The following is a 15,129-nucleotide window of genomic DNA, read 5'->3' on the forward strand; positions in this document are numbered from 1 at the left end:
GGGAGGAGTGGGGACGCTTGGCTTCTCCTTTTAAAAGCCAGTGTTATGAGCAGGCGGCTGCAGCGGTGCCAGGGTCAGGACATCCACACCGACCGGCACAACCTGAGATGGTTTTGGGGTTGCCCACGCCAGATGCCAACATCTACAGACTGAGGATCAGGGCATCCCGAAGCCCAGGAGCCTGCAGCACTGCCTTGTGCAGGGGTGGCAGGCAGAGGAGCGGGAGGTGGGACTCAAATGGGCCCTCGCAGGCAGCGCGTGAGAGCGGACGGGTCCCATGGGCTTGCTGGTGACAGAAACGTGAGCAAGGACTTGTCTCCAGCCCCTTTCCAGGGGACCATGCAGGAGGTGCTGTACACACGTGAGCCAGAGCCGCGGGTGCAGTCTGGGACAGGTGAGCGTTTAACTTGGGCTCTTTCCCAGCATCTGCTGAGCTTGACTTTGTCTTTTAAAAGCTCTTACTTGCTGCTGCCAGCAGTGAAGTGGGGTTTGCACAGGTTTATCTGCTTCTGTGTGGTGGCCTGGGGTTGAATTGATAAATATCAGTAGAAGACAGGGCATCAGGCATAATAAGAAAGCAAACGCTGCAGTGGAAAAGGAAAATGTTTGAATGTCTCCTGTTGCCACAGAGAATAGCTTTTATCTTCTCGCTCCCAAACACAATTCCTGGGCAGTAAGAAAGCGGAGAGGCTGAGCTCTTGGCAGCTGAGCCTTGCTACAGCTCCGCCGGCTTTTGATAAAGCTCCTGACAGTTTGTCATAGCTGCAAATCTGTACAAAATGTTCTTGGAGAGATGTGAACTTGTCCCTGTCTTCAGGAACAGGCATTTCTGTACATGTGTAGGAAAGGAGAGACTGGAAATCCAGCCCAAGCCCTGCTCCTTTGGGAGATGCTGCCTGGAGAGCCACTGCCAGGAGAAGACCCAGCACCAAGTGTCTTCCCAGCACCTACTTCAAAGAGTTGCCTTTCCAGTATTTTTCTTCTTAAAGGCTTATTGTTTCTGCTCAAGGTTCTGCAGTATCTTGGTCTGGATGTGACTGAGGAGAAGAAGAGGCAGTTACGGCAAAGCCTGACCACAGACTCACAGGGGACAGTGGCCTACGGAGGTGAGCAGGCAGCTCTGCGCGTGACGGGCTTTTTCATTTTTGCGTAGCTTTGCTGGAGGCTGAGAAAGGAGAGAGGCATCTGCTGAAAGGTGGCAGGTAAGATACCTGGCTGGGTATTGATGTAGCCTCAAAACAGCTAAGAAAAGTTACAAATACAAAAGAAGGTGTTTGGTAGAAGCGTATGTAAAATGAAAATACAAGGAAGTCGGTGCGAGGACTCACTTTCCTTAAACCCCTAGCTTGCCAAGCAAGAGCTGGCCACAGGACACGCAGAAAATAAAAGCCTGCTCTGCTTTCTGTGACCTGCCAGAGCATATCTGACCTGCAGGGTCTGCTCCCCAAAAGTTCTTTCACAAAAATTCAAAGCCATCAGCAATGTCCCCACCAGACAGAACAGGCTTGCAAAGCGCAACGCCTCTTAGACAGGTGTTCTTGTGCAGCGCGAGCGATGGCACACGGAACTGCGCGCCTCTCCGAAGAGCGACTGGCTTCATAAGTTTGTGGCAATAGAAATGAGGATGATTAGGGGTATTCGGCAAATGTGCTGGCAGTGAAGATGCTGCTCTTGTGGAAAGGCTCCGGCTCCTGCTGTAGCCCAGGGGCTGAGGACTGGAGGGGCTGGGACCCCGGTGCCGCCTCCCCTTCGCGGCGCCGGCTCCCGTCTGTCCCACACAGCCCCTCGCACTGTGCTTTTCTCCGTGTTGGAAAGCAAAATGAATCTGGATTTTCAGACTTGTCAATTTAACACCTTTTCTAAGTGCCGACGTCACTGAATTGTTTTTTGTTTAAATCAGCAGCACAAGAAATGTCAGCAGGCAGGCGGGTGCCTTTTGTCAGAAAAATGTGGTTTTGGCTTAAAATTTTAAAACTCTGAGAACCACAATCGTGAAAACGCCGCTGTCAAAATATCTGGGGGTTTTGGTTTTTAAAAGTTTAATTTTTTTTTCAATTGGATAAGAAACTAGTCTGGTAAAGATTGTCAACAACTTATTTAAGTTTGATGGGATTGCCAAAGAACCCAGGAGTGTTAGAGAAGACTGTTTGGCATCTCTAAACCTGCTCTGCTTGGCAGCCAGTGGATGTCCCCAAAATCGGTGGCATTTTCTCCTAACACACAGCGCTTTTCTCTTTTAGCTCGGTAAAAATTGATTATTTCTCACAGATCTTCTCCAAGCACTCAGGGATCTGATGCAGGAGGAGCTGGACAAGGCTAGTCTGGATTCCAACTCCATGCTCTTCACGCAGCACGAAGTGGCCAGTTTGCTGGATATATCGGCTTTTCACTCTCCGGTCAGTCAGTCCAACACTTTTCTACATTGAATCCATGAATCTTCTATGTGAAATCCATGAAATTCTGAGATGCGAAAAGCTAAATTACCATTTTCTCGTTGTTCTAGAGTTATGAAGAGAAGGCAGAACTATGCATTAATCATTTTGATTATAGGAAATTCTATAAAAGACCTCAAACTTCTCATTTTTAATAAGGAAATAACAATATCTATGGGATGATACGAAGGAAGCAGGCTGGCAGTGAGGCAGAAGGAAAATAAGCCATAATTAATCAATTCCAACTAATTTCACCTGGTTCACAAAATGAAACTTCTATAGCTATTCCAGCTATGTCAGGGATCAGAGAGTGAAATCCCGTGGGGTGAAAAAAACGCTGCAGTTGAATTACTTAATGTGCCTTTTGATCTGTTGCATAAAAATGCTGACTCCTTTTCAAAGTGATTTTGATTCATCGCTATTCTGGGTATGGAAAACAATACGCCTGCCATATAGCTCCATGCTTTTGGTAAAGCATAAGCGGTGCGTGATGCTGTCTGTCCCTCTGCCTTGCAGACCTTCGACTCTCTCAGCTGTAATGACAATGAGGAGCTGGAGCAGCTGCAACTGGAAATGATGGATCTGCGGCAAGAAGTCCGAAGGCTAAAGGTGGAGCCTCTCCTGAGCAGATTTCTTGGCTGGTGCCTTCTGCTGTAGCTCGCTGTAGTTGTACTCGAGGGTAATGGTGTAGCCTGTCCCTCTTAAGAAGTCACCAGCTTGCATTCTGCGCGTTCCTCAAAGGAGATTCTCACCCTCAGCTCTCCTTAATTGCCTCTTTCTCGCTCTCAACCTCAAATGAAAACTTATTTGTACTGAAAGTATGCGGTCACTTTTTAGCAGTAAGTAAATATATTTAAAAATGCAAAAACGTGTCTCACAAATAATTCAAGTCCATGAATAACAGAAGCACCGCCTGTCCTCCCATCCTGACCTGGCTGCTGATTGCCAGCATGGCTGTTTCGCACCATGGCGGTGTCCAGGTGGATTTCTGCAGGCATGCAGGTCGCAGCCCAAAAAGCACTGTGGTGGGGGACAGCACACATGACTGCTTCTGTAAAATGTTATTCTGGTGGGTAGGAGCTACAAGACCAGGGCATCTTCTAGAGAATGTCCTATCGCTTGTTGCTTCTAATCCAGTGAAAATATTTTCCATAGTCTCTCCTGAAAGAGGTGGAGACCAGCAAGAAGACAATGGAAGATGAGCTTCAGAGACTGAACCAGGTTAGTGAAGAGATTGCTGGGGGCCTTGCGGCGGTCGGCGGCTGACAGGGATGTGGTGCATTCACCAGAACTTCTCGCTGCTTCCAGAAAGCACTGGGGTTCCTCTCCGAGAACCGGACGCTGCACAGCAAGCTGCAGATGGCAGAGGTCGTGCAGAGACAGGCACACAGTGCAGAGCAGGACTATGAGGAAGTGATCCACTTGCTGGAAGCTGAAATTGCAGAACTGAAGATGCAGTTGGTGGGGAAGAAAGCAAAACACGTCTCTGAAATAGAGGTAATGCAACCCCTCAGCCTGGGAAAAAACCCACAACCCTCCTGACCCTTCTTCTGTGGGTTCCCCTCCTCCTATTTATAAAGGAGAAAAATGAATGTAGCACATACATCAGTTGTTGTGTATGACCACAAGGCCAGCATGGTCTCTGGGTCTGTGTGATAATCTGTATGATTTCCACTGTCCATTCCAAAAGGACAGTGGTTTTCTGTTGGTAGCAAACGTCATAAAATGGTGTTTCCAAAAGCCAAGGCTGGAGCGTCATCATCACCTTTCTCTTCTTCCTCTGGCCCCGTCTCAGGAGAACATCCTGCAACTGAAAAGACAGTTGTCCCTGGCTGACGGCCAGTTACGAAAATCAGAAGTCTCACGGAAGCGCCTGGAGATCTGCAATAGGAAACTGCTCCTGTTTGTGCAGGTGAAGTGCTGAACCACCCCCGGTGCTGGTGGCATCACTGTGGCCTCTTACCTTAAGGGTGATTTTGCAAGACCAAATAACTTCCTGCTCCATGAGCAAGAGAAGGGGTTTTTAATTCTATCTCATCCTAAAAAGACACTGTTGATTAGGAGAAACTAGGGAATGAACTCATATATACTCATATACCTATGAGCTATGCAAACACTGTGGTGCAGGCTTTGCCTGGTGGCTCCGCTGTCCCCGGCTCCCCAGTCCCCCCGTGATGCTCTGGTTGAGGCTGCTCCAGGAACTCTGTTGGACACGATGGTCGAAATCGTGTGTTTTAACCTTCCCTTTGTATAACTGACGGCTGCTTCTCTACACAACAAATGTGGACTCAAAGAGTAGTTTTGCTCTTCCGGTGCTTTTTTCCCCCCAGATTTCCTGCAAAACCTCACACATAATTGCTTTAGTCTTTTAATTGACTGTTCTTCCACTTCACTACCTGTATCGGGAATACAAGCTTGCGTAATTAGTAAACTGGCCAGCACGGGAAGCACTAGTATTCCGTGTATCTGCTACAGCTACTAGTAGCTTGTCCCAAGAGCTCTTGAAATCAATAGGAAACAGTGGAACGAAAGGAAGCATAGATGCTGTGTCCTCTGCTTCAGAGAAGGAAGAATTAAAATGCCTCTAGACCTGCAGCACTACATGCTGGTGCCTGTGCGGTTTGGGGCCGGACTTTGGAAATGGATTTGACTTGGCCCCAGGGTCAAACATCACAGGACTTTGACCACTGGAGCAAAACATCTTCCTTTTTTATACATCCCTCAGTAGTGTTTGAGAACTCACTAACCGTGTGTGGTAATGAGAGCTTATGCATGCAGGTACAATCCAGAAACCAGGGATTGCTAGTAGCGATGACCAAGGCTCGCTGAAATGTAGCCTGAAAAATTGTTCTTTGGAAGAGTATTTTTATGTTGCATTTCGTATATTTTAGGGTTGGTATTAAAATGCATAATTTAGATGTGTCTGTATATTTGCATAGGCTGTGAATGTTGCTTGAATTGCAAAAGGCCTTGAGATATTTGCTTCAAGGGCAATGAATAAGCAGAAGCTGATTACTGTCATATTAAATCTGATCACCAGGAAAAACCCATGGGGTTTGTTCTCGGGAATTATTCATTCCAACAAGTTTGAAACCTTTTTTTTTTCTTTCTTTTTTTTTTTTTTTCATGGCAGAACGTCCACAAGGTCCTGAGCACACCCAGTCATTTACCAGATGAGAAAAGGTAGGAGGTGGCTTCTGGGAATCTTGAACGGCAACATGAAGTGTCCTTTTCTGACCTTTGTCAGGGGAAGGTGATTCACACGTAACCTACCCAGAGTTTCTAAACATACTGTCGCTTTGGAAGTGAAAGCAGGGGAGAAAGATGATCTGGAGGCTGCTGGTGGATTGGTACTTGGCGGGGGGTTGGCGTCTGTTCAGGGGTTTTTTTGGGAGTGAGTAGCTGAAACACTCCTCTGGCTAAGTTGCTCTTGTTGGCAGAGACCCTAAGCAGGTTGTTTCAAAGAAGCAGAGTTTTGACCCACCTGCTTTTCCTAACATAAGTCAGGTTTTTGGCTTTAGGACCATGTCCTTTTTCATTAGCAGTTAGAGTAACTGATAGAGCGTAAGCAAAGAGCTAGCATGACTCTCAACTGCATGAATGGTTGCAGAAATAGAGTTCAGGCTTCTGGACTCCCCTTCAACCCGAACCTATCTCCTATCACTTGGAAAAAAATGTATCACAACTCTATGTGTGTTTTTAACTGATTAAATCGTTGAAAGGTCACTGTCCCATTGATAATGACGAGCCCCTTTAAAAAAGCCAGTATTTAAGAATGACGGAAAACAATTTTTAAGTTTCCAAGATGGTTACTTCTAATATAATGAAGGAAAAATGTTTTTGAGAAATTCTGAAAATACTTTGCTATCTGTCTGTAACACAACGATGCAAGCATGTCTAAAAGAGAGTCTCCTGTGCTGCTGAGCGATCGAGATGCAATCCCCCCAGAATACACAGAACTTACATAGAATATCCTTCACAAGAGGCTGGCCAGGATTTTCAATGACCATTCTATGATAGAAGTATTGATGGCACTTTCCATATTTATAAGAGTCAACAGTGAAACAGAAGAGGATAAAACAGACGCAGTCTCAGATACATCTCTTCCATCTTCAGATCTTGTTGACCTTTTGCTATCAGAAGCTAAAGAACTGTTAGCGCCAATCCTCTCCAACAAGGACGGTAAGCACTAAATCAACTGGAGAAACCTGAATCCAAACAAGTCTCAAGGCTGTCTGTTAGTGTTATTTACTGTTTCCACCACCTTCCATGTTTTTTGCCATACCAGTTAAGCCTCCCATACATGTACCTGATTCTGTCATGCTAACTGAGATGTAATTGCCCTCCGTGTATCCATGTGACTCATCTTTGAATCTGAAATGCAGACTCACAGTGTAAGGAGTCCAAGGGTGTGACTTCTGCCCAGGGCCAGAGGAAAGGCATTCATCCAGGGGGAAAAAAAAAAACAACTAACAGGCAGGAGGATGGTTTCACAGAACTGTAGAAATGCTGGTTGAAAGGGGCTGCTGGAGATCAGGAGTCAAATCTTCTGCGCCAGGTAGGACCATCACACTAGATCAGATCTGCAGCGGGTTTAGCCAGCTGTGCTTTCAGCCTCCAAGGATGGAGATCCACAGCCTTTCTGGATAATGTGTTCCCGCGCTGCATTATGCTCTGTGAAAAAGATTTTCCCAGCATCTGGTCTGAACTCCCCCAGGTGCAATATGTGGCCACTGCCCCCAGTTATATTGTCTGCCACTGCCAAGAAGAGCTTGGCTCCAACATCTTTCTAATTGCCCTTGAAGTAGGAGTGGGTGCTGCAAGATTGCCTCTCAGCCTCCTCTCTGCCAGGCTAAACAAGCCCAGCTCCCTCAGCCCTCCCCACCCTCTCCTCGCAGGTTATGAGCCCTAGGGCTCCCTTTGCTGGACCCTGTCCAGTTTCTCAATAGCTTTGAACCAGGGATCCAAACCTTCGTTACGCCATCCAGGTATGACTACAGCAATGCTGAGCAGAGGGGAAAACCAGCAATCTCCTGTTTCCTTGGCATACAAATCAGCCTAGACTCCCTTCCCCTCACACGTCTGTGGATGGGAGAGAAATCAGATAAAAGGCATCTAGCTCCATGGGAGTCTGAATTAACTTTCCCAGTCTGGGACTCTGAGCTTAGTCCGTGAGCCATAAACACTTCTTGGCAGCAGTTATTTGACCCCGCTTGTCTCCTTCCATGCAAAGGGAGAGTTTCTGATATCCTCCGTGTCACGATCAGGTGAGTGTACAGCCCCAAATAGGGGCCCAGTCTTTACTCTTTGATGCTATTCACCAACTAAACATGGCCATGGTCCAGCATTGTCTTTGTCTCAAAGCACGAGACACAAGGAAAATAATTGTAGCCTTTAAGGAGCACCTCTGATGTATCAGCGTGTCAGCATTTTCAGAGTTCCTGCATCATTTAAATGTGCGTTATCATAATGTAGCAGTGCTACTTGCATTGGGCATGTTTTCTAACCCGTCACTTATACTTGGCTGTGTCCTTACATTTGCAGCTTTGCCATGTGACAGGGACCAGTGCCTGCCTGCTGAAGGAAACCCAGATTACAAGGAGTAGGTGTCAAAACTGCCGTGGTCTGTAATTTTGACAATACACATACTAAAAATTCCTGTTTGTTTTGTTGGGGTTTTTAATAAAAATTTTTGCTTGAAAACTTTTAACCAGATAATCTGGTCTAGAGGTCTCCAGATGGCCGTCTCAGAGAAATACATCCCTTCCTAGACAGCAAGAGACTTCCTGCCCCACACAGTGAAGTATGGTGTGAATTCCTGGATCTCTCTTTTGTTTTCTAAAATGTTCTTTTTCCTTCAGGCCAGGTGGGAATTTATGGTTCTATGGCTTGTCTAGCTGGCACTTATAGACCACTGTGAGTTCTGAGTAAGGGAAAAATCCTCACTGAATGCGTTAATCTTTTATGTTGTGGTATCAAGATGCTGTGAAGTCCCAGCCAAGGAGAGCAGGACAACATGGCTTTGTTTGGACCTTCAGTATCTTAAGAATTTTCCTAAAACCTCTTAAACGGCTTATGTTTAGCAGAGCCATGTCCTGAAGTTATCTGCTGAAAGGGCCCTCTGAGAACTAAATGTCTACTACCACTGTCTTAGCTGATCACCTCAACTCAACCTGAGTATCTGCCAGCACTGTTTTTTAGTTAGGTACAAAGCAGACATTTGCAAACCATGATTTCAAGATTATGAAAAGCATTTTCAGACAAAACAGATGGCCACTACAATCCACTAGCCATGCAAGATCCGTGGCCTCCTCTTTTCTTTCCTAAATAACCAGTGTTGTCTTCATGTTATCCTCTGTGTCCTTCTCCCAAACTATGTAAAACATATTTCTCATTTTCAGCCACCTTCACCAGAAGACCACGTGGCCCCCTCCTCCAAGCCCGAGCGAGAGTGATCAACCGCAGTCACCAAGCCCAACCAACGAACTGCCTAAGAAGCCTACATAAATCTCCCGTGGCTTGCTCGTGCTCCAAACTGTGACAGTCCATAACACAGCTGCTGCTGTGCTGGGAGAAGGGAAGGACACACCGCGGGTGCTTCAGCTTCCAGGCAAACCAGACTGAGAAACAAGCTTTCTAACAACGAGACTAATTCTTCCCAACTACCCAGGACTTTTTCAGCAACCTCCCCTGCGCGTCTACCTCTGAGTTATCATACAAGGCTATTTGCTCACGGTTTTGCAGCTTTATAGGAAAAATATTCTCAAGAGGCTACAAGGGCCTGGATTTCACTGGCAGCCTTTTAGAGCTTGTATCCTGGGTAGTAAGAGGAGCATGAACTTACCCAAGGGACTCAGGGGTCTCCAACAGCTTCCTTTTTAGTATTTCATATGAAAAACCAAAGTATATTTAGTGACTGTAATCGAAGCAGCTTAATCTGTAGCGTCCTAGCTGTCTTGGGATAGGTACTTCTCTTTTTATTCTTTTTGTATAGCTTATCCCAGCCGCAATGCTTGAAATGGAAAGCACTGTCTCAGCTAGTTGGAGGAAGACTGCAGAGATAGCCAGCCGTATGCTACTGGTGACAATGTATTGCTGAACACCAAGCACTCCCTGGAACGCAAGGGAGGACATAGTGAACATATTTCAATAAAGGCCCGCCGTGTCACTTGGAAATTAGATACACATGATGCAGGACTGTGTGTGGTTAGCAACGAACGGGGTGGAGATCTGAGATGAACACAAGGTCCGGAAAATAAAATGGAAACACTGCTCACAAGGCATTTGCTTTCTGGGTTATGATTGCAGTTGTTGTGTTCAGCTTCTCTGAGACAAATAGCTTGCCTGGGTCCATTTTTTCCTCCCTCTTATTTTGGCAGCTGGTAGCAAGGTGCATTGAGAAGTTGCAGGAAAATGGGGTGCATTTTGGCTTTTACACAAATTGTTACGATTACTTCAAATCTCCTTTGTGGGTGTTCAAAGCATGTGGATCCTTTATAGCCTAAAATAAAGGCTTAGGAAAAATCATGACCCTCACCAGTATCTGCTGTACTCGAAGAGATCACTGTACTGCTAAAACAGTAACTGTGTGGTGGAACTTCAGAGTCACATAAATAACCGGTCTGAAATTTTGGTTAAACTTAATTTCGTAGCTCAGGGTAAACTAAATCTTTTGAATGCATGCCTCAGAACATAAATTAAAGGACTTCTTTCAAAAAGAAACATAATTCTTTGGACCACTCGCAAGGAGTATTTCCAAGAAGGAGATACTTTCAAAAAATATTAATCTTGGGATACCCTATGGTTAATAGCTTGTTCCCCAGTGCTCTCTGTTTCAATGGAATGATAGTAAATACTGGTGTTACTTGTGGGTTTAGCCCTACGGCTTTGTTCTCATCTCGTATGTTATATAGATGGGGCAAAGCTGCAAGAAGACAGGTAAGAGGTGCACACAGCAAAATCCAGTCTCACCAGTTTGGTCTACCCCATCTCTGGAAAAACATCTCCAGTTCCCCTGGGGTTAGTATGGCAGATACCAACCTGCTCCTAGCAGCGTGTCTTCAAAAGCATTTGGCCAGAGGTTGCATCCTAGGGAGATGTCTCCAGCCAGTGCTCGCCACGCTTGTCAGAGAACAGTACAAACAAGATTTTGGGAAGTAGCAGGTCTTCAGCTGTACTGTGTCATTCCGGATGCCCAACGGCACCTGAGAAACCTAGTAGAAAAGGGGCAAGTTATGGGAGAAACAGAACTATTTAGGCCAAACTTTAATCTTGTGGAAGTCAACAGGAGTTTTGCTACCAACTCTAAGAACCATGGAATTTTCTCAAAATACGAGTATTGAACTCCACCTCCCTGAGTGCTGGAAGGGCACAGCCCAGTCCTGTCCCAGCAGGGATCAGTTACGTGGTCTGAAAGAGGATATACTTGATGCTGCTTCCGTAGCCAAGTGATTTGTATTTTAATGTCCCAAGAAAGAAGATTTTGTATAAAAGTATCACAGTGGGTGAGGGCTTGGATGAGACAAGCCTGACAAAGCACAACACTCTGCAGTTGATGCTAACACATGGCAAAGGGTGGAAACAGCAAGATGCTGACCGAGGGCCACTGTATTCTGTGTATCCTGAGCTGTCTGCTAGCCAAAGAGCTGTGAAGATACTAACCTTTTAAAAAGCCCAGTTCTGTGCTCTCAGCTAACTGGCAACCTCTTTGGAAAAGAAATCCTCCAGGTTCCTATCAGCCACTGGAGATCCTTGCATCGAGCAAGGATCAAGCATTGTGTGCTTTCCAAAGCAGTCATATTTAACTTATCTGGTTTCCATTATTTTCTTTGAATTTATCATGTTCCTTTTGCCTTTGCTTCAAACACAGAAAATGTTCCATTCTCTATTAATAGCGTTGTTACTAACTGCTGCCTTTTCAGAGCAATGTTGAAAGCCAAGATATGATGAGAGTTGTGCTCCTGGAGGTGATGTTGATCTCAGCGACCCAGCATAACAAACCTGTGTCATGCTTTACTCCCAGGCAAGTGGAATTTGGCAGAACTCAGCAAGTCACGGGGTGACGTCTCCTCACAGAGCTACCAAGAGGCAAAAAGGGAAATGCATAAAGGAACAAAAAGCACAGAAAGAGAAGTCACAGAATACGTCATTTAAACAGGATGCATTTTATTTACACAGGGCCTGTCTAGCACTCTTGCAAAACGCTGAATTCTATCTTCATTTGCAGCCTGCTTGTAAGGTTGTGCTGTGCCGCTGTCGCCACGTGCTGCATCTGTCTAAGAGGGTCCCAGTACGACCGAACAGAAATGAGGAGGAGAAGGAGGAGTATTTCTGATAAAAAAAGAGTCCTGCCTGGTATCAGATCTTCCCGAGTGGATAAGATGGAAAATGGCAAGAATTTTGAGAGCCACCGGGGAAAAATGCAAATAGTCCCCGTAAATGGACATAATAGACCACGTTCAACGCATTGCATGTGTATAAACTCATAAAGATGCATTTAAAGAGCATCAGCGTGGTCAGCTGTTGACCTGGAAGCTTTGGGGGTTAAATATCACTGATGCGATTGGTTTTATTTTGTATTTTTCTTATACAAAGCAGAAATTCAGTTCTTAACTGTTGGTGGGTCAGAGGTTGGGAGACCTATTTCCCTAATGAGATAAAACAAAACAAGATATGACTATCTAACTATTTGAACAGCTTGCAGAAAAAGGAAAGGCTGGGCAGGTAGCCACCTAGGCATTATCTTGAAAGGTGAATGTAGCAGAGAGCCATTAGCACACTGTTTATCTGCAGTCTGAAGGGTAATGTAACCGAATCTGCTGTAAACGTGCTGGACTAGAGCTCATTAGATCTCCAGTTTTGTCTCTGCCAGCGATCTCTGCCATCTCACTGTGCGACCTTGGGCAGCACATTTCATCTCAGTTTTGCACCACAAAAAATGGGACGGAGAGTATCAGCTTCTCTGAGTGGGATGGGGAAGGCAAAGCCTTAGGGACCCATAGGGTGTGGGGCGCAACCTTCTGGCACAAAAGGATCTGGCGAATGGTCTGGCATGATGTACTGCTGATCTGCACCTTCCATGAAAAAAGCCTCAATATTTTAACTTTTGCTGGCTCTCAAAACAACAGACCCAACTTTTGCTTAGCTTTCTTGAAACAGAGCTAGGTTAAGTGCTGAAAGGTTTCTCTACAGAGATGTAGAGGTAGCAGAGGTGAAGGCTAGCCCTGAACACTGCTGTGGAGTAGGCTGGCATGTCTGTTCCCAGCGCTGGAGGCTGCAGAGCCTCCTCTTTCTCCCAGCTCCACTCAGTGACACGGGCTGGACTGCTGCCCAGTTCTAGAGAGTGGAAATACACTTCCACGCTGCATTAAATATGGCTCTAAAAAGCAGGTGAACTTTGCTGCTGAATTTTTAAAGAGACTCTTTAATGTTTAAACAATGCTGATTTTCTAAGAGTTGTTGAACACGTGTGAAAGAGGGCTGGAAAGCACCTCAGTGTGACGATGCAGAAAGGGCTGGGCTGGCTGTGTGATGCAGCCTTTCCGCTACACCGTGACTTTCCTCCTGCGCAGGGCCGAGTCTACCCCAGCTCCTCCAAGACAGACCACAGAATTTTCTGGCCTCGCTGACTACAGCATTGCCACAAACCTCCTTTGCAGCTTCTTCAGAGGCCGGCTGCTTTCGTAATAAGGTAAATAGGGGTAACAATGCCATGAACAATCCCTACAAGTTTTTTTCTGCACGTGATGCACCAGCTCACTTGAATTTCTGTTGAGTTTTTCAAACTCATGCCCACAGATGAGGCATGAAAGTTGAGAGGAAGAGCGAGTTTGCAGTGAAGAGCCCCCAGTAATGGGGGAAGTGGAGGCTGAATGGTATCTCCAGACCAGACGTCCTTCCTGGCAGACGTTCTCCTTTCTAACTGCAGAGACTGACAGGAGTTCCTGGGCTGGGCTGCTATGGGGTGAGAACTTCTTTCTGAGCAGCTCCCATGAGACATACTGAGGGCTGAATGCCAGCCCTTGAGGCAAGCCCCCAGGCCCTGTAGGTGGAAGGACAGCAAGAGACTTCACGGCCCTTGGGAACGCCAGGGGAGAGTTGGCTGTGTGTCAGGGGAAAAGGTAGCCTACCGACGCTGGAAAATGCCAAGGTGACCTTTTGGCAGCAGGAGAAAATGTATGTTGGAAAACGGGAATTACAGTCAGGGCTGCCCAGCAGAGGAAAGGATGGGATGTTACTCGCCAAAATCTCAACCAGCTTTTACCACTAGAACAAAAGGAAAACTGCCGCTATTAGGTCACGAAGTAGTAATGGGCTGGTGTAAGCTTTGTAGCAAAAGGGTGGAAACAGTATTTTATTTTTTCTCCTGTTTTCTCTGAGGAAATTTAATGGTGATCGAGGAACGGGAGAGAAATACCATTTCTCTGAAAAAAAAGTTGCATTCTGAAAGGGAAAAGACAGCATTTATTTATAAAGTGAATGTAGATGCTGCAGGCCTTGGATAACTTCGTGGCTTTCGATGCCCCGGCTGTTCTGCGAAGGCCTCTAGGAAAAGCTGCCTGCTCTGACTTCGCAGGCTGCAGCCTTGAGTGCTTTGACATTTGGCGGCTTTGTGGGTTCGTTGTTTACAGAGCAGGGTCAGGCTGGTCTCCTTGGTCTGAGATAGCAGAACATTTCAGGAAATATTGCTGATCAGAAATAGGACTGCAGCTTCCTGAAATGCCTGCCCAGATAAGGGGACGGTCTACAGCTAGAAGTGATAAGGAGACAGGAAAAGAAAAAGCAGCAGTAAATGTGAGCGCGATGTTTTTCAATAACGTCACGCAAAGGGGCAGCTGGTCCCTAGGGAGATCTTGAAAGGAGGCTTTGAAGGTGCAAAACGTTCCCAGGCTGGTCTCCCACCAGTTCTTGGTGCCACATGCTCCTCCCGCCCCAGGACCACGCGCCTGCTCAGCAGCTGTCTCTTCCACCCCAAAGCGGCTGCAGCGTGGGCGTCTCTTCCTCCGGCAGAGCCACGTCCTCAAGGACCCTCACCAGATGGCAACAACCACCCGCTACAGCCTCATGGTTTGGCGAACAGGGTCCGCTCTCACCATGCGCCCCAAAGCACAGGGCAAGTGCAATCTCCCCAAGGTTCATGAAACAACATTCAAAGACGGTGGGAGAAAAAAAGGCCGAGAGGCAAGAATGCACCCCAGCGTCCTCCTCAACGCCCCTTAGCTGGATGGTCGCCTTTCACCTTGTCGGGAGAATTCAGTTACGGGAACGTTCGCTCAAAGTGTGAGTTTGTAGCTGCGTAGTAAGTCACGCAATAAATCAAACCTCCATACAATGCAACGATAAGAGTTTAAGGACCGAGGTGAGTAGGCACCTCAGTTCACGAAGGCCTGATCCGCCCCGCCACGAGCGGGGTGAGGTCTTGCCTGGGAGCCGCGGCTCTGCCTCCTCCAGCCCAAACCCCCAGCAGGTTCCTCCTCCCCGAGGGCAGGTGCCAGCCTGGGAAGCTCAGCCCGCAGGCCGGGACGAGCCCATCTCCCGGCGCACCCCCTCTTTTCAGGCAGATAACAGTCTTCCGTTAAAGCCTTCTACAGATCACGAGTTACCCCGGTTCGGCCTGCTGCGCCAGGCCCGCGGCAGCAGCCTCACGGACGGCGGGTGGGAAACCCCGTGGTAAAACCGGTGGTAAAAATCCCCAGCG

At 46.9% G+C, this 15,129-nt stretch overlaps 1 protein-coding gene across 1 annotated transcript in view; it reads left to right on the forward strand.

Annotated features, from left to right (window-relative positions):
- The window catches only part of LOC103917204 (syntaxin-binding protein 4-like), a 31,693-nt gene extending 27,337 nt beyond the window's left edge, over positions 1-4,356 (forward strand). The window contains exons 11-16 of the mRNA XM_009324313.1: positions 1,010-1,106; positions 2,269-2,396; positions 2,949-3,041; positions 3,588-3,653; positions 3,741-3,929; positions 4,228-4,356. Coding sequence (XP_009322588.1) covers positions 1,010-1,106; positions 2,269-2,396; positions 2,949-3,041; positions 3,588-3,653; positions 3,741-3,929; positions 4,228-4,356 — 702 coding nt within the window. The remainder of the gene's footprint in view (positions 1-1,009; positions 1,107-2,268; positions 2,397-2,948; positions 3,042-3,587; positions 3,654-3,740; positions 3,930-4,227) is intronic.
- Positions 4,357-15,129: the final 10,773 nt, after the last annotated feature.

The sequence above is a fragment of the Pygoscelis adeliae genome, unplaced genomic scaffold (assembly GCF_000699105.1).
Source record: "Pygoscelis adeliae isolate BGI_AS28 unplaced genomic scaffold, ASM69910v1 Scaffold595, whole genome shotgun sequence".
In the NCBI taxonomy this organism is placed as follows: domain Eukaryota; kingdom Metazoa; phylum Chordata; class Aves; order Sphenisciformes; family Spheniscidae; genus Pygoscelis; species Pygoscelis adeliae.